At 39.2% G+C, this 19,179-nt stretch overlaps 1 protein-coding gene across 3 annotated transcripts in view; it reads left to right on the top strand.

The window, feature by feature from the left end:
- The first annotated feature begins 7,120 nt into the window (after nucleotides 1-7,120).
- The window catches only part of cbl (Cbl proto-oncogene, E3 ubiquitin protein ligase), a 28,718-nt gene continuing 16,659 nt past the window's right edge, over nucleotides 7,121-19,179 (top strand). For all 3 annotated transcript variants that reach the window (XR_013294231.1, XR_013294230.1, XM_077566651.1), the window contains exons 1-2: nucleotides 7,121-8,157; nucleotides 11,775-12,022. Coding sequence is in view for 1 of the 3 variants with exons in the window: in XM_077566651.1 (XP_077422777.1) it covers nucleotides 8,011-8,157; nucleotides 11,775-12,022 (395 nt within the window). In the remaining 2 variants the exon portion in view is untranslated. The remainder of the gene's footprint in view (nucleotides 8,158-11,774; nucleotides 12,023-19,179) is intronic.

Raw genomic sequence — 19,179 nt, 5'->3', positions numbered from 1 at the left:
TGTTTTCTGGGTTTGGTTTTGTGGCGTTTGCAAGATGAGCCCTTTAAATAAAAAAAATTTAAAAAGTTAAAAAATGTGCCTTAGCAATGGCGGTCTGCTAGCTTAATGCTAACACACAATAAACTGTGGATGGGCTAAGGAAAAGCATCAGTAGCTACGCGTTACAACCCTTCACAGCTGACATTGGAACACAGATGGTGCATCAAGTCAAGTCATCTTTGTTTATATAATGCTTTCAAACAGTAAACAGATAATATAACAATATTCATGCACATATTCTTTATCCTCTGCAAAAAATTACTAATATTACTAGTTTACTGAGTCAATAACCGTACTGGAGTTGTGAAAGTCTTTGTATCTTCATGCCAGTATTATACTGCCACACTGGAAGCAAAACACCAAGAATTGCAATTAATTATTCATGATGCACAAACTGTTTAATTACTGACATTATTGTTACCTATGTTATATTACATGTTTTTTAAAATTTATTATAAAGTCTTGTTTTTATTCCTCATAAAAAAAACACATTACAATTTTCGGGGCGTGTTTTGGGGCAGGCTGGAACAGATTATTGGCATCACCATTCATTTCTAGTGGGAAAGATAATTTGAGATACAAATATTTTGTGTTATGAGAATGGTCACAGAACAAATACAATTTTGTATCTCAAGGCACCACTTTACAATCTAATACAAACTATTTTTTTATTGTACTGCAGGCTCATTTAAAAGTCATTTTTCTGGACACTACTGTGCATCCTCAAACGGTCAAAGTGCTCAACAACTTTGTCATTGTTTCCCCCCATTGGTGATTTTTTTTTTCTGTTCTGTTTAGCAGGTGCATACATCAGTAAACTCCACCATCATTTTCAGCTTTACAGGTGCTGTGTGTTGTGCTAACACATCCGCGGTGTAAATCATATCACAGGAAATAACACACTTATTTTCCCTCAGGTGTGGAAGAATTGGTGTGGTGTTCATTCAAGCAGACAACTCACTTGGTTAGTTAATTGGGGCGTGCATGTCTCGAGAGCTTTGAAGAAATACAACATGTTACTTAAAAAAAAAAAAATGCCATCATATTGCTATTAGTTCACTCGCCTGACTTTGGTGCAGGCAGACTTGGTTCAATTCCCTCACAGTGACTCTGTGAATGATTGTCAGTCTCTCAATGTGCCTTGCTGTGATTGACTGGTGACCAATCCAGGGTGTCGTCCGCATATCAACCAAAATCAACTGGGATGGACGCCAACTCCCCATCAGCATATAAGTGCAGAAAACAGATGGTAAACAGACTTCTATTTTTTATTTTTTATTTTTTTGCATACAGTTAACCCATTAGGACTTGAACGAGAGATTGAATGTGTTGTATACACTTTCCCGTTTACATGCGGCAAACCAACAGTAACCAAGAAGTGCAAAGCACAACAGGATAATCAAAACAACACAAAAACAAAAATAACTGCAAAATAAAAAATAAAAAAATCATCATTTTTTTTAACACAACAGCAAGTTTAAAATAAAATAAAAATCATCACAAATTTAAAAAAATAATCTTTTTTTTTTTTTTTTTTAAATCACAGCAGCAACTTAAACACAAAAACTAATCATGACAGCAAATTTAATAAACACACAAACAAAACAACAACTAATAAATGTATATTAATTTCCTCTTGATAATGGGGTGGGTTTTTTTTTTAGTTTTATTTGCTGTTATGTATCATTTTTGTTTTTGACTTGCTCTTGTGTTTAGTTCTTTGTTGTTGTGTTTGGCATTTCAGGGCCACAGTCCACAAGAGATCAACACCGTTTGGAACCCTTCCCTCTTTTTGAAAGCACTCGTCCATCTGCTGAGATCGCGCCGTGCTTATCTCTCTGATGTGTCCATCTTTTTAAATGCGCCCGTCACCTTCACTCCATCACTCTCCTTCGTGACAATAACAGCAACTTCAAGGTGCCTCTGCCAGTCCGAGTCATGCAGTAATTCACGTTCTTCAAAGTAGTTGAAGGAGAATTGATATGACGTGTGTGGATGCAGACGGACAAATTATACATACAAAATAAACAATAATGCTAAATAGGCCAAGTAAAATATTAGAAACAGTTGTCAGTTGTCATGACAATAAACATTCAATTTCTCTCTGACCAGGCCAATCAAAAAAGTTCTTGTCACTACATTGTGCATGCGTACCTAATATTGTGGCCCATGTGCATAGATAATAACAGTGAGGAGGATTTCAGGAAATTTTCTCACATTCACACTTTTTTGGGGTTGATGATAAGCTCTTTTGTATTGGGTTTGCCTCAGGCCCACAGATGACTAACCCAGGTACTAAATCAGTGATTGCCAATTAGCTTGATGACAAGAGAATCTGTTGAGTGAATTAAAACTTATATGACCTTCTCTGGAGAGACGTTTTTAGCAGCCTTTCTTTCATTGGCATCTTAATTCCGTTCTAAATGTGTCCTGTCATTTTTTTTTTTTTTTTGCGCTCTTTATGCTGATATATGTGCCCTTTTGTGCTGTTTAAAGGTGCCATGCTAAACAGTTTCCACTCAAAATGCTAATTATTCAGCCAGATGGAACGCCCCAATGGGGCACCTGCTTTGTCCTCGCAAACTGACTAGTCCAACAGGAACGTCGACCAGCAGAAGACCCTGATTCATAGACGTCTTCAAATGTTTGCATACTTGTGTGGATGTGGATTTGTGTTGGGGGTTGCTGGGGACAACACATGTAAGCTTTGCTCGTTTGAAAGTGACACATGGCAAAAGATCATGTCATGGTCCTCATGATTTTCCTCTTTTTACCAAGGTCCTTAAGAGAAGGACATCTCTACAACTGCTTCCACTTGGAAAACCGGGAACTCATTAACTCATTCACTGCCAATGACGGCTATAAACGTCAAAAATTAATTTGACCTTAAATTTGTTTCCACTTTTGTTAACAATTGTATGAAACCTAGCATTTTTTTTATTGTACATTTAGAAAAGATATTAAATTTGTGATTAATCGCGAGTTAACTAGTGAAGTTATGCGATTAATTATGATTAAAAACTTTAATCGCCTGACGCTCCGAATTTTTAATAATCTTTTCTTCATTCACTGCCATTGACGGCTCTAAACGTCAAAAATTAATTTTAACTATTTCTATTAGTTTAACATATTTTCCCACTTTTGTTAACACGAGTATGAAAACCTAGAATTTTTTTATTGTACGTTTAGAACAGATGTAACATTTGTGAGTTAACTAGTGAAGTCATGCGATTAATTACAATTAAAAAAATGTAATCGCCTCTTGCCTTTAATAATCTTTTTTTTTTTTTGGATTAATTTATGGCAGTAAATTAGTTTTTAAAATACATGAAAATGTATAGCACTGCATTGAAGGCTGGACCTTTTCACTTAGCCATAAATAAAAATATTCTGTTTTATTGACCAATTGGAAATGATTAATCTAGTACACACATACCAATTTAACATAGCTATTTTTTTAAATGTTAGAGAAACAACTAGTGCTATCAAGAATTAGATTTGGACACAGGCTTGAACAGTGTCACTTTTCAAAGATAGGAAACATGAGCCAGGAAAACGCCAATGTGGAAAAGACACGTACATACTGATTAGTATTACTACTTTTGTGTTTAAATTGGGCTTTGCTCATCCGCACTTGGCTCCATAGGAAATCACATTTTGGAGCTTCGGACAGCTGCAGGTTATCTACAGTGAGTAGACTAGTCACATATTTAAGAAAACAGCAGCAGATCCAATCAGTGGCTATTCTATTCAGCTTGTAATTTTATGGAGGCACAAAAAAAAAGATACACAACTCGCTGATATCTGATTCAGTGTGCCCATATACGAACTGAAGCACTCGCTACAACAATAAGTATATTATTAAATTAACGCTGATTTGACCAATTAAATTAAAATATGTGCATTTGAATCTTTGCAAAGGCAGAAGGTTAAATGCAACTGTTGACTTTGAGTACTTTCAGGCTACATTAGTACAACTTCCAAAAACAATAACTTGGCGAACTCTAGTGGACATTGAGCAACATTACAGCTATTTTTTTTTATGCCAACACCCATCAATGTATCACTGCTTGCATTCATAAATAATGTAGCCCACGTGTCCCATTATGTGTGAATGAAAGCTGAAAAATGTACAAACAGTTACCTTGGAGTCCAGCAATTTTCTATAGTGCTTGTCTTCAGTAGGGTACACGATTTAGCTGGAGTCTGTCACACCTAAGAACAATTTCTAAGAACCTAAAATACATGTTCAAAATGGAGAGGACATGCAAACTCCACGATTCAAAACCTCTCGACGAGAGATCAAGCGCTATAGAAAATGGACGGATGGAAATTTTTGACTACCTACATTACATTTACTATTTAACCTCCATGTTTTCTGCTGTGCTGCCTTTCTCTTGCTCAATGTTGTCTTCTTTCAACCCTGACACACGACTGGACATACAGCAGGTAACAACATTGCTCACCCTTACTTCTCATTATAACTTTAATAGCGATAGACCGATATGTTTTTTATTTTTTATTTTTTTATGGCCGTTACCAATTAAGGCCGATAACTGACATTTTGGAGCCTGGGTCATTTGCATGTCTTAAAAAGTCAAATGAATAAAAACTTTAAACAAGTAAACAATTTTCTATGTGTTTCTATACAAAGGGCTTAAAGCAATCTTGAAATAGCTCCCTATTGTTTTTATCAGTAAATAAATGTTACATTTTACTTAACTTAGTTTTAATTTTAAATAATAAGGTGCAGATTTCCCAGGGTCAGCAGTATCTCTTATCAAGTTAACTGAAATTTTAAATAAATAGTTCCCTGATGTTAGCACTGTTATAAATGGATCTCTTATAGGCCGTATGATTCTTAAAGAAAGGATAGTTGTGTCACTTTTTTTATACTTTTATATCTTTATTGGAATCATTTATACGTCATATATTAACAAAATGTATACCAGATGAAAGACCAGTCTTAGGTATATATTATGTCATTTTCGTACTTTGTGTCACTGCAGTTATAAGCCATCAATTAGAGGGAGTGAACATGTGACATGTTGGGTAGTTGTCAGACTATATGGAATGAGATGTCACACTGGATTTTTAATAAAAAAAATAAATAAATAAAGCATTTCGGTTCATGGATGGTTCATCATGAAACTTAAACCAGTCCTGACATAAAAACATACTGTAATTCCAAAAACTGGAAAATGTATTTTTAAACAATGAAATCAAACCTGGCAAACTAATGTCCTCACTCTTCACATTTACCATCTGAAGAACAATTTTGGCATATGAAAACAGAGTTGGATTTTTCATTGGCCCATTCTTTGCATATGAGACAACAAACCCAAAATGATTGAGACAAGTTGCCCTTAAACTACCATGTTGGCTAATAGGGGAGACCGGGGCTAGTTGCATCACGGTTGAGTTGTCACATTGCAATTTTCTTCTCCACCAAAGGGCGCAACAAAAAAGTGGAATACTAGTTTTCTTTGTATAAATGGCCAGGGGTTATGTACTGTCTGAGAAGAGAATAGCACATTGTGAGCTGAGATAAGTGCCAGTTATCTGTTTTGCACAACCCAAAGTAATTTTTTTTTACTTCTTATATTTTGAAACAGGCGTCGTACATAGACAAATTCTAGCGGCAAATCATGTGGACTCGTTCCAGGAGACTTTCAGGTATCTTGTTATGCCTCAGTCATTGCTCCGTTTTAAGTTAACTTTAAACTAGAGCAAGTAGCCTATTTAAACAACAAGCCAAATAATTGACGATGGTTGTATCCAAATCGTACATATACCACTCCATGTGCACATGGCCTTGTCTCTGGTGTCTGCTTCTGCACCGTCGCTCTGATGTGTCTCTATAGGGATCTTCCTGTCGCACTGATCTTACTGAAGTCTTATGTCATCACATGTCTTATGGCTTATGTCATCACACAGGCACACACTGGGGTGAATGCACTCCACAAAATGCGGACAGGACAGTAAAGGATTTCAGACAACTAAGCAGCAGTTCAAAGCATAACGAACCCAGTCTAGGTTGATGGTGTGTGTGCACCACTGTGTACCTTAACAGGATTTAATTAATCAAATTAGAATAAATATACAACATACTCATAATATGTCAAATTATTATTGCCTCGTCTTGGACTGCTGAAGCTAAGTGGTCAAAGATTATAGTGATTGTTTTTTTTCCCCTCCTCATTATCATAAACTTAACCTGTGGTTAATAGACAACGTGGGTGGATGCCTTGTTAATAAACTAAAATAATACAGTATATAATACAGTATATGGCTGGAGAATGCCAGCCAATCACAGGGCACATACAGTATGGAGTCTAGACAAACAACATAGGACACAGACTTACTGTACTAGCAAACTGTACATCAATATGAACATTCTCGACCAGATTTTTATCAAAGCCATTTGATAGTCTCCCTTACGAAGAGAAAATTTGAGTAAATAAACAAGTTTAATGATGCAGGCCGGGGGGCGCCCCGCCTTGAATGACCAGCTGAGACGCCACTGATACAGACAATATAACGGACTAATTTCATTGCTTGACTGCAGTACCAACTATCTGCCCATAGAGGGTAGTAATATACTGAAACGGTCATGAGGATGTGTCACTAGACTGGTGGCATAACATCTGTTGGAAATAATAATAATAATAATTGAAATGTCTGGGTGGATGCCCCAACTTATTTTTGTGGTCAATTTACTTATTTTACTTACTTACTTGACTTTTCCCCAGCCCTAATCTCGAGGCAAAAAAAAAAAGAGATCAAGTGGCAGCTCGTATCTCATAGGCCATTGAAGGAATGTTTTAATGTATTGTTTCTAAAAATAGAACTCCCTAATGTCATTTTTGGGCGGCGCGGGGGGGGGGGGGGGGGTCTTTTGCATGATTAGCTTGCAGGCCACTCAACACCCTGCTCAGGTTGCCATGGTGACACGTGTCGCATAATTGACAGTTGATTGCCGTCCTTGGTGACCAATCAGGGTCTGGTATGGCAGCATGACGACCCACCCATTGCCGTTTTGGTGACTCACACACACTAACACTTTAATTTTAGTGAGAGGCGTAAAAAGCGTCCCTGTTGTCAGGACCCACCATCCACCCCACCAAAAGACAACAACAAAAACAAGACACTTTTTTTTTTATGAATGCGGTGTACAGGCAGGCGCGCGTTCCCGATCACATTCGCGCACCGTGAGCGCGCACAGCGAAGGCGTGGAGTTTGGGATTTTGAGGGAGGCGAACGGAAAGAGACGAACAGGAAAGAAAACACACGTCACGGGGAAGGGGAATCAGCAAAGAAACGATACTGAGCGATGTTGAATTTCCACCTTTTAGTCACCCTCGTTCCCGCGTGTATCTCTTGAGTGTCAAGCACGCCACTGCGCTACTTCCTCTCCGGAGCCGTCGGCGAGCGGTCTCCGCCAGCCTCGCCGCACGGGGGCTGTCACCCAGACGCCCCACTTCCCCTTCGAGCAGCAGTTAACGGGAGCATCAGCTGCCGCTGACTACACACTGGGAGATCGTCAGGAGGACAAGAGAGAGGACACGCTTTGAGTCGAACCGGAGAAGCGGTGCCATTGTCCTCCGAGCCCTCTCTGCTGCTCCCCCTCGCCGGGCTGCGCGTGTGACCGCACGCCGAGGCGCGGAGCACCGCAGCTAGCCGCAACATAGCGCGCTTTACACTCGGCTCTTGGGGGGTTGTGTTAGCCACAATTGGGTTTTTATTCCACAAACTGATCGGTTTACTGATGGAAGCCCTTACCCGATAGTTCCCCCCCTTCCTTCCTCTAACCCATCGGGTTAGAGGAAATCGCCGGATTTGCCACACGGGCGCTGCCCTCGCCAAGGGGGGTGCCGGCCGGATCACCACCTCCCTCCCACCCCGACGCCTGCCGCGCCTCACCTGTCTGTGGCTCTGGCAACGAGACCCCAGCCGCCGCCGAGCCCGAACATGGCAGGCAACCTGAAGAAAGGCGGGGGGCTCATCGGAATGATGAAGGATGCCTTCCAGCCACACCACCACCACCTCCATTCGCACCACCAGCCGGGGGCCGTGGACAAAAAGACCGTGGAGAAATGCTGGAAACTGATGGATAAGGTTAGTCAAGAAGAGCGACTTTCATGAAGAGCGGATGCTCGGAGTGCTTGCTAAGCTAACTGGAGCTAAATAACGATAAGATAGCTAATCTTGGTGTGCTGCTAACGATGCTAACGTTAAGCTAATCAGCTGGACGGCGACATGGTTAGCTCGTGTTAGCGAATTGGCTAATTTGGGTTGAAATGACGTTACGAGTCTTTACTGCCTCGTTTCTATTCGCCAATTCCTACTATCAGTATGACTTATAACCCAACAACATCAGCGTTTGTGGGTTGAAATTTGCATTTGAAGGGTTTGTTTATTCATAGCATACTTTTACTTTGACATCATATAGTACTAACGCTTCCTTTGTTTTTGCTGCAACATTTACACCCCAAAATTAGTTGCAATTATTACAATTAATAGGAAGGCGGTTACGAGTTCGCGTTTACATTTTGAGAAATGTAACACGCGCTGAAATTGGCAGTTTTGAGGAGATTATCCTGAAGATTCTTTATCGAAGCATAAAAAGACAAATGTGTTCATTTAACTGGGCCAACTCTTTCATTTCATGGTAAACTCATTGCTTGGGTGGGGAGGGAATCATGCATTTTGACCTCCAGTTTCCTGTGAGCTTCACACTGCAAATATTAGCGTGAATAGGAAGACAAGTCACTCTTTTGTGTCTCTTCCTCATTGTACCAGAGTAGAGAGACGTCTTTTTATTAAGATAAACCTCATTATAATCATTTTCGTTATGCTCATCCGCTTTGGTTACCCTAACCCAATACAACAGACAAGTTTGTGTTTCACTTTGTTTGGGTTCATTACCAGTATGTTTGTTTGAAAACAGAGACTTGCAAGGTATTTCCTTCAAATTGTGATAGTAATAAATCAACAATTATGGCTTTATTTTCCGAAAAACTAGTGGAACTAGAGGTCATGCTAGCGTGCTACTTTTCTTACTTAGTTTTTGATTTGATAGATTTGTTTATATGACAGTTTTTTTTCCCCCCATATAAATATTTATTGCAATTATGACCTAATAAATGTATTCGCTTGTGTTCTGACCTGCATGCAAATTAAGATCCCTCTTGCTACCCTTGGAATTGAGCTCAGTCATTAACTTACAGTGGGAAATCTTTTGCCCCAAAATGAAGCAAGTGGAGCAGCACAGTAAATTCAAAACAAATGTTGGCTTGCCTTTTGCCATGTTTTGAGCCATAAAAGGCAACATATATTACATAAATTGATTACCCAACATCATCAGATATCTTTGTTTTCTGATTCTGTGAAGAAGATGGTTGAATGTCTTCAATCTTCTTAGGACAAAATTCGTTACAGAAATGCATAGAGCACCTTTTAACTTCAAAGTGATTAAAGCACAATTTTGCCTATTTACGGTACTAAAAATTGAGGGTTTGCTGAGCAGATTGATCAGGGTTAGGGTTAGAACTGAACTGTTGCTTTGTCCCCATGTTTATCCTTAGTTTAGATATGTGTCAACAAAAGTATCTTTATTTTTCACTCTTCACTTTGCTAGACAGATGGTATGTTTTCCAGGAACGGTGTGAACGCTGCAGAAACACACAAGCATGTTCTTGCTTGTTTAGCTGAGGGCATTGCAAAGTGCAACATGGTTCTAATGTCTTAAACTTGACCCCGTAAAATGCAAAAACCCTTAAAAAACATAGCTTAATTGTTTCTTCACAAATATGGTTAAGGAAATTTGAAATGCTAATTGACAGCTCTGAAGTTTGCTATAGTTGTTTGTTTAGCATTGTGTTGTTATTTATAATATCTGCTGATGTTTACATGTTAAGCTGAGTCATGGCAGTGCTCTATACGTGATACATGTGGCATTAGCTTGCTTATAGTCTTATCAGGTCGAAGACACATGTAGAATGTACTCAAGAGCAGTGGTTCCCAACCTTTTTTTGCGCCACGGATCGGTTCAAACAAGTACATTTTTGCAGATTGACAACATTCAGTGGGCAGATGGGTGTACAAGAAAACACATTCATTATCCATGACTTTACGTTGATTTTAAATTGCCAGTTTTAAAGCATCTGTATATAATATTAAGGTATGGTCCCTTCCAAAAAGTATTGGAATGGCAAATATGTCTTTGTTTTTGTTGTGTCCTGGAGACAAGATCAACAGATCAATCATTTATTTTATTCTCTATTTTATGCAAACATTTTAAAGCCCAGCAGTAGATATGAGGTACAGTTCCTTATTCCATTGCAAATGCATCATCCAGCTGAACTAAGATAAAAACACATCTCACCCACTGAAAATAACCATACGTGCCGTGGTATAACGTATTTTGGGGGGATGGTTGTAACTGAACCAATGTTGAGATCCAAAATGTGAGCCCTTCTCACATCGGAGTGCCATTTCCAGCTCCCATCGAATATTCTCCATTAAAAAAAAAAAAGTTATCTTGTGGGAGTCCTCTGTCTCTCTCGTAGCAGGAGTTATGCCCCCCCCCCCCCCCGGCTCAAAAATATCCTGAATTCTTTGAAAGCACTAAACTAACAACTGAGCAGGGACTTTTTGGGGATGGGTCTGAATTTCCAGCAAAATACACAATTGTCCTCAATTGCTCCTTAGGAAAGTTCATTTAAATGAAATGTGACTTCTGTCTATATTCATTCAGGTCCATCATGTCATTCAAGTTGATTGATGCAATGGGGCTAAACCCAATGTCTGAGTCAGAGTACAAACTAGTAACACTAACGAACATCTTTACCAGACAAAAATACAGGAAACGGTGAGCAATAGCAGAATTAATTGCAGCATCCATTCGTCTGTTAGGTTTGTTTGTTCAAAGCAATCTGTCCAGCTGCAGTTTGTCTACTTTGTAGACTTTATTTTTGATGGTCAACTCAACAGTGACTCACATTGCAGAAGTACATTAGGATTGGCGAGACCAAAAGGTTGCACATTTTAGTCAGGATGGTAATTGATTAACGTCTGTTGACGAGACACATCATGAAAGATTGTCTTGCAGTTTACCAATTACTGTATTCATTTGTGTAGCGTCAATGATTGTTTGGTAGGCTACAGAAGTGCAAGATGATGAAACCCTGATTGGGAATCAATTCCAAATATTTGAAGTTTACGTCTACTCAAACGACAGTGAGCAACCGATAATGAGCTCGGAAAGTGCGCCATGCATGAAAGCAGTTTTTTTCTTTCCATCGGCCACTTACTAAGACTTTTTGTTTGGTCATGAGAGGAAGCAGTGTGCAACAGTGATATATTGCAGTAGCAATAAAGGATGCACTCATTGATATTCACCGTGCTATCTGCTACGGGTGTGCATCTCTCCACAAAAGACTGTTCGATATGATTCTCAATACAGTTCAAGGATGTAATGATTTTAAAATGAAACGTTTGGAGAGCTCCAAGCTGTTATTAATGGGCCGTTGTAGTCTGTTAGAATGTTCCATTCTTCATGTCTTCTATTTTGTCAAACACAGGATGCTACATTCTCTACCGGATATAAATAAAGCGTAAGAGCAAAATGAAGCATTAAAATTTGCCGATTGCTGGATTATATTGTCTTCTGTCCCTCCTTTTTTTTTTGTCTTAATGTATCTTCCTGCCACATTCTCTCCACACCTCTGCAGGTGGTGCGCCTGTGCCAAAACCCCAAACTGGCCCTGAAGAACAGCCCCCCTTACATCCTAGACCTGTTGCCAGACACGTACCAGCACCTGCGCACCATTTTGTCACGCTACGAGGGCAAAATGGAAACCCTGGGGGAGAACGAGTACTTTCGAGTTTTCATGGAGAACCTGACCAAGAAGACCAAGCAGACCATCAGTTTGTTAAAGGAGGGCAAAGAGCGCATGTATGAGGAGAACTCGCAACCCAGGTGAGTCGCTGTCATCAAGCCTGTGATTCCCAAGAATCAACTGTCCGAATCGGAAAGTTGTGAAAGCTTTGTGACACAACAGCTGTCATGAATAATTCTGATGAAGCTGGCACGCAAAACAGTTGCTCCTAGCCCTCAGGTCGCTTTCAGGATGCGTCGAAATGAGAGTTGAGTGTTGTTGTGGTTGGAGGATGTCAGCATCTGCGGTCAGAATTGTCTCTTTTTTTTTTTGACAGACGCTGCCACTCTTTGTGGCTCTCTATCGCTGCCATCTACATTGTGTGCAAATGTCGCACACTCGTGTTAGTGTAAGGCGTCTGGTGTGCTGTGTGCACTGACGTGAGGAAGTGCTATTAGTGCAAAATGACCGCTAAAAGTCTCTTAAGAGTCAGACACAGCTCAAAGTCGTTGCAGTATTAATTAGGCAATTCTCAGAGGTGTAGCACTCAAGTCCCTCATTGCTTTTGTCACTAGTTTCCTTTTGTTATGTTGTGTGCTTTTGCAGCCGCTGTTTCTGCTGCTCGGAATTTTTTTGTATGCTTTGTTCTGCCAAAGCCATTTTGTGTTGTTTTGCCGTTATTGCTGCCTTTGGGAGCTTGTGTGTTGATCTGAGGTACAATGGCATAAAGCAGATGGAAATTGGTTGAGCGAAACCACCTGAGGCAAGCACCGTAATTGTTAAGTTTCCTGTTGAGTTTTTAACATAAAGTCATCATGAGATGTAAAACAGATGAAATAATGTTTTTTGGAGCCATGTCTTCACAATATCATCATAAGCCACCAACAATGGCGTTTTACTCACCCATTGTTGCCAACTGGGAACAAGACAAACAGATAGGTAATCCCTTAATCATGTCAAGCCAGTATTACATGTTTTTACACAAACATACACTTCAAACTTAGAGAAGATCTATAAAAGATTGTTTTCGGAAACACTTGGTGGTATGTTTTGATAAAATACGTTTCTATACAACAGAACATTTTTGGCTTGAAAAATCGAATTGTGGCATCTTGTCATCTGATAATGACAAAAGGATATTTGCAATAGTATAAACTAATGTGACTGTAGATTCACACACCACTCCTCGTAGAAATAAGTTGGTGTGATGGCAGGTGGCGAGGCCGGAGAAAGACTGACAACGCAAAGCAAAAGTTAACAGAGATCATTTCACACATAGGAAGATAAAGCACAATTTTTCTACTGGAAAACATCACCAGCTAACCACAACAACACATGTACCGGTAATTGGTATTTATGTTAGCCAAGCTAATATAGCCTAGCATGGCTTTTTAGAAAGGACAGTGGACCCCACAATCCCTACAGACATACTTGGCCATTAACAAGATGATCAGCAATGGATTTACAAAATGAGAGTTACGTATGGAAATTGTATGTGCTAATTTGTGCAGACAATTGTATAGTTATTAAAAAAAAAAAAAAAAAAACTTTGAACATTTGTCATCACTGGCCTATTTTGATGCATTCTTGAACTAGAAACTGTACCAAAATTAAATTACTACATACTACCGCGCATTAACCTACAAATTACAATAATTGCATTGTGTCGACTGTCATCCTGGATAAATGAATGCGCCTTTGGAATAAAACTTCTAAATGGAGGTCCAGCAGACAACCTTGGAGGTGGCTGTTCAACCAAGTTGCACAACTGCTTTTTCTGGTCTGACCTAAATGACAGTGGTAAGGAATGTAACAAAAAATGCATTCAAAGAGGAGAGGAACAAAATATTTGGATTAGGTGTATATATAGTATTTTCATTTTGCTATTCTACAAATGAAAAATACCCATGTTTTGTTCATTTGAACTTTTAGTGGGTTTCCCCAAATTTGCAGTTATAATAAGCCTATTAAGCAAAGAAGGTTAGTCTCTTCACACATTGCATCATGTGCTGTTTCTTGAAAAAAAATGCTTCTCCTTTTAGTGGGGCATTTGCTAATTAGTTTTTTTCCCCTCATTTCCTCAGTGACACTAGTCTTTTTCATTTGCAGAAAACATTCACAACCATGCATTTAACACAGTCAATGAAATTTGCCTTCAGCTGTTTGAACCAATATCATCAAGTAATTGCACATAGCAACTGCACCAAGCCAAAGTGAATGGAAAATTTAAGAAGGGTAAACGCGGCCAGTCTAAACTCACAAAGATCGCTATTGTCTATGTGGGGAAGGCATCCACATTAACCAATGGCAGCCCACTAGAAAAAAAAAATAGAATCAACCTATGTTATTGAGGCATAAAATAGACCAGCACATGGTTGAATTAAGCCACAGATGACTTTGAAGTCAGAATGTAGTGTTTTAAGATTATAAATCTTCAGGACCATGACTAGATTTTGCTTTGTCAAGTAACAGGAAAAGACTTTGGTCTAGCTTGAGTTGAGACCAGTGATGTGCGGTGAGGATCATGACTGGGTGAGGCACAGAGTCCACTGGAGTTGGATATAAAAATAGCAATCCAAAATACAAGATTAGCTTGCATTTTAATTGACCTTAAGTGAGACAGCTTTTAACGATGCTTCCATCAATTCCACACTGTTCATTATAAACCTCATGGAACATTTGTCTTTACATAGAGAAGTACACCCAACACATTACATTATTAGCTAATGTTTGCACTTGCTAAATAGCGGTCTTGACTTAGCTTTGAAGTTGAGGCGCAGACATGCAAGGGAGGAAGAAAAGTTCACTGTATAATAAAGCCAAGATGAAAGTGAGTCCTATGACAATGAAAAACTTAATTAACACAAACGCGATGTCCCAGATTCGGGACAGTCGGCTTTTGCTCACATACTCTTATCACACTTCAAGACATTGAACGTCACCATATGACAAATAACAAAACTACATTTAATGACTTTTTATTGTCCACAACAAGACAACTCAAATAAGACATCTTATTGTAGTATATCCACACAAAAAAAATGTTTTTAAAAAATCAGCTCCTAAATGAAAATGATAAAGGTGTATTGACAAATGACTGCACTGTAGCAGCATTCAGTTCGTCCCCGGATACAGATTTGACCTCTCTTAAAAAAAAAAAAAACTCTTTCATCTTGTTACTGGGCTAAGCTTCAATCACATACTGACCACCGTCCATAGGTCCAGATGGTTCACAGGAAGTGGCGGGCTTGCAAGGCAGCACGTGTTGTGCAACAGCTTGAACTGTACAGACGGTGATGGACCTTTTGGTTGATTGTTTTTTTTTTGGGGGGCATTGGATTTGGGAGACAATGTGAACATGTCAAATGGCAAACGGTGCGGTTACATACAACAACAATTCTAGTTTACATCAATGGCCCATCATAGTCAATTGATACCAAAATGAGAAGTTTTGAAATGCATCGCAATTCGAGGTTTGCTTTTTGGAACACCCTAATTCAAGGAGAATAACTGTGTATGTCACTCTACATCGTTCATGCACACACAGAACAAGACCATCACGATGTTTGTTGTGATAGTCCTGAAGTTTGTTGTTTAGATGGAAAGTTGCTGATGCTGAAAATGTTTGATTCAAATTCAGAGCATGAAGTACCGCACAGTATATTTTGAAGGCCTGCTGTGGTTCAATACCTTGTGTTATTTGCAAGCGGTCCCTATATTCCTATTTTGGTTTACCAAAAGATCACACCCTCGTAAAACGAGTTCCTATTTTCTTTAAATGTGCCTGTGACACCCCAGAGAAATGTCCCCCTGGGAGTTTGTCGCTCTACGTTGACAACCTAAAATCTTAGCCTTACTGGAAAGCTATGTTTGTAGTCCCATGGGACAATATGCAAATGCATGTGTGCATAAGAAAGCTGTTTGATCAAACTGATACGGAAGCAAGTTTGCATGAACATCAGCTATTCTGCTATTATCAGTAGCTCTCGGGCTATTGTAAGGAAACAATGTGGATACGTATATATATATATATATATATATATATATATATATATATATATATATATATATATATATATATATATGTGATAATGTATGGATACAATATTTTTTGATATAACTAGTAGACTCCATTTTAAAATCCCTTTTTAGTGCACCACACCTTCTTAAGAAACAGTTAGTACATGTCTTATGATATCATATCTCTTCTTTTTAGTCACATCTCTTACCTAATGGCATTTGTGTGGAAAGTCTGCATGGTACAGAAGTATAAAACACGAATACATGTACTGTTTTCCTCAAGTAAGAAATTTCCGGATGCATTCCTGTCAATATAATGCAATCTTTCAAAAAAAAAAGGGCATGGGATGCATGTTCAATATTTCAGTCGCTGTACAGTTAATGATAATGTATTTCAAATGTATGTTGGTATGGGCCATAATCTATCAATGACCTACTCAAATGCAGCAGGAACTGCTTATCCTCATTAAGCTCATGGGTGAACTGGAACGTATCCCCTGGACAAGTTGCCAGATCACAATACGGTACAGTATACACAAACAACCATTCACATTGACACCTGTAGACAATTTAGAGTCCTCAATTAACCTAATCTGTATATGTTTGGAATGTGCAATATTACAGTAAATATTTGTATTACAAACACTTAACTCTTTTACTGCCAAGGACGTTAAATGACGTCTAGTAAAAACTTACGGAGGGCCGCCAAGGACGTTAAAAGACGTTCTCCAATTTATTTATTTATTTTTTGGGAAACGGGTGGAGGAAAGCCTTGGCCAGCTGTGGTGAAAGTTTCAAGCAGATCTAGTTAGCCTAATGACTATTTTTGGCTCCTAGATTGCAGCGATGACTCTCTTTTGACAAGATTGAGTAGGCGTCAGTAGAAGACGTGAGGCGGAGCTAGAGGGGACAATGGCTGGGGATGGGAAGCGAAAATGGCGACCGGTTGCAAGCAGCTCACGCTTGAATATTTTTTTCAAAGACGAAAAGCATCGACCAGTGCTAAAGAGCACATTGATGACGACGACGATGATCATCATCGATGATGATGATGGTGACTCCGAGGTTGGAAGAGTTGACGCGGCAGTAGAAGACGTGAGGCGGAGCTGAATGGCTGAGGAAGCGAACAATGGCGACCGGTTGCAAGCAGCTCATCGACCAATGCTAAAGAGCACAGTGATGACGACGATGATGATGATGGTGGCTCCGAGGTTGACGCCGAAGTTGGAAGCGTTGACGCGGCGGCTATGACCACGTCATAAAGCCTCACCGGCTAGCGATGCTAACACCGGAAAACGCGGCGCACAACCGAGCACTTCTGCTCAGGCGGACGTTGAATCTGACGACGAAGAGTGTCCCGAGTCCAATGCATATTTCACAAAAAGCTTGTTTTCTCCGTTTTTTGTTTCAAAACAAAGCATTTCGGTGAAATTAACCATTTTCTATTGTTGATTACTGAAAAACGGAATAAGGTAGAAACAAACTTTTTTTTCTGATGAAAGATGAGAGTTCAATCTTTCATTTGGTTGTATGTGTGTTTCCATAGTCCAAACAACATTTTCTGTGGACCTTGAAAAATCAGTCAAAATGCTTAAATCGGCTGGCACTGGCGGCATCCCTTTTCTGAAAACGTCTGGCAGTCAAAGAGTTAATATCGAAAAAACCCAATGGAAAAATTAAAGCGAACTGATTATGCTTTCTTGTGCTGTATTAAGAATTATTCTACGCTGTATGAAGAATTATTCTTCATTGCACATTCATAACAGTAACTCATTCACTCCCAGCCATTTTTACTGAAGCAACCCCCTTCACTCCCGTCTGTTTTACTGGATTTTGACTGATTTTGCAAAGCCTACAGAATATTGTGTTCTATTTCTATAAAACATGGAACCTACCAAAGTAAAGATTAAAGTTTCTTTCATCAAAAAAAAAAGTATATTTCTATCGGTTTCCCTTTTGCAGCAATTATCATTAGAAAATAGTTACGTTTCATCATTATTCACAAATCTATTTAAAACTGTGAGTAAATGAGGGTTTTTTTTTTCAACACGGTCCTGGTTGATCTGTTTTGCTCTGTGTTGCTCAGTGTTAGTCTGCCTGTGTTTCCGTAACAATGTGAATCTTCACACTTTGCTTTGTGATTCCACCAGAAGGAGAATAAAGGCTGTTTATAGTGCATGGCTACAAATGGAAAACATAGTTCACACTTAATAGACTGAGGGTGAATCACCTCATTTACATGTTCTTACATTCACATACACAACTAGCCAGAGTATCATGATTTTTATGGCACCCGACCGACCGAGTCGTACTACGAGGGTGGTGATTAACCCACAGTCCACTTGCTTCTCTGCCCTGATATGTACAATTAGCTCTTTTTAAGTATTCAGCTAAATGACCTCAAATATGTGTGTAACTAATTACTGAGATGATTATGCCCAGCAGCAAAGATTTTCAAATCTAATCCTAATGAGGGTTTTAACTTGGGATTTAAGACAAGCGCAAGTTCCAATACAAGAAGTCGAAGTTGGTCAGGAATTTAGAGCAGACTCTTGGTTTCATTAAGTTGCTTGTTTGTGGAGTTGTGTGCTTGGATCAATACTGAAGTGCACTATGTTGAGTGCTGTTTCCTGATGGAGGTCTTATGTGAAGCCAGTTCCGTAAAAGTGATGACTGCGGGATAATTGAGATGCATTTCAACACGTGCGTCCACTGTGTGTCTCTTGTATGGTTAGACGTTGTTTCAATTAATATATCAATTTGAACGAACATCTTAAAAAAAAAATGCACGAAACTCCTCTCAAATTCAACAAGGAAACAGTGAGTAATTCTGCGAGAACAGAATTAATAGCAGCATCCGTTCGTCTGTTAGGTTTGTTTGTTTCCCTCCGCCATTGGCGCTTATTGGTTATGACCTGCCCAAATAACGCGTGATTGGTCCGATCGGAATAAGATGGGCTGCAAACGTATCAGTGGTACAAGATGTATTCTATGACTGTAACTGTCAATGTTGTATGCAGTGGTCCAGTGAAGAATTGAGTTTAGTTTAGGATATGGTGAAATGTAAATGTCCGGGCATTCTCCAGTTCAACACAAATGTAATTCCAAATGAATAACACATGTTTAAGGTGCTGTACAAGGCCCAATTTGTCCTTGTTTCAGCGATCTTGAGTGACTACAAATGTTATGTAAACAACATTTGGTGTACCTCTTCCAAGACTTTTGTCTTCATGTGATG

Source organism: Vanacampus margaritifer, chromosome 5 (assembly GCF_051991255.1).
Source record: "Vanacampus margaritifer isolate UIUO_Vmar chromosome 5, RoL_Vmar_1.0, whole genome shotgun sequence".
NCBI lineage: Eukaryota > Metazoa > Chordata > Actinopteri > Syngnathiformes > Syngnathidae > Vanacampus > Vanacampus margaritifer.
The sequence above is the reverse complement of the archived record's forward strand: the minus strand, read 5'-3'. Positions and strand labels throughout refer to the sequence as shown.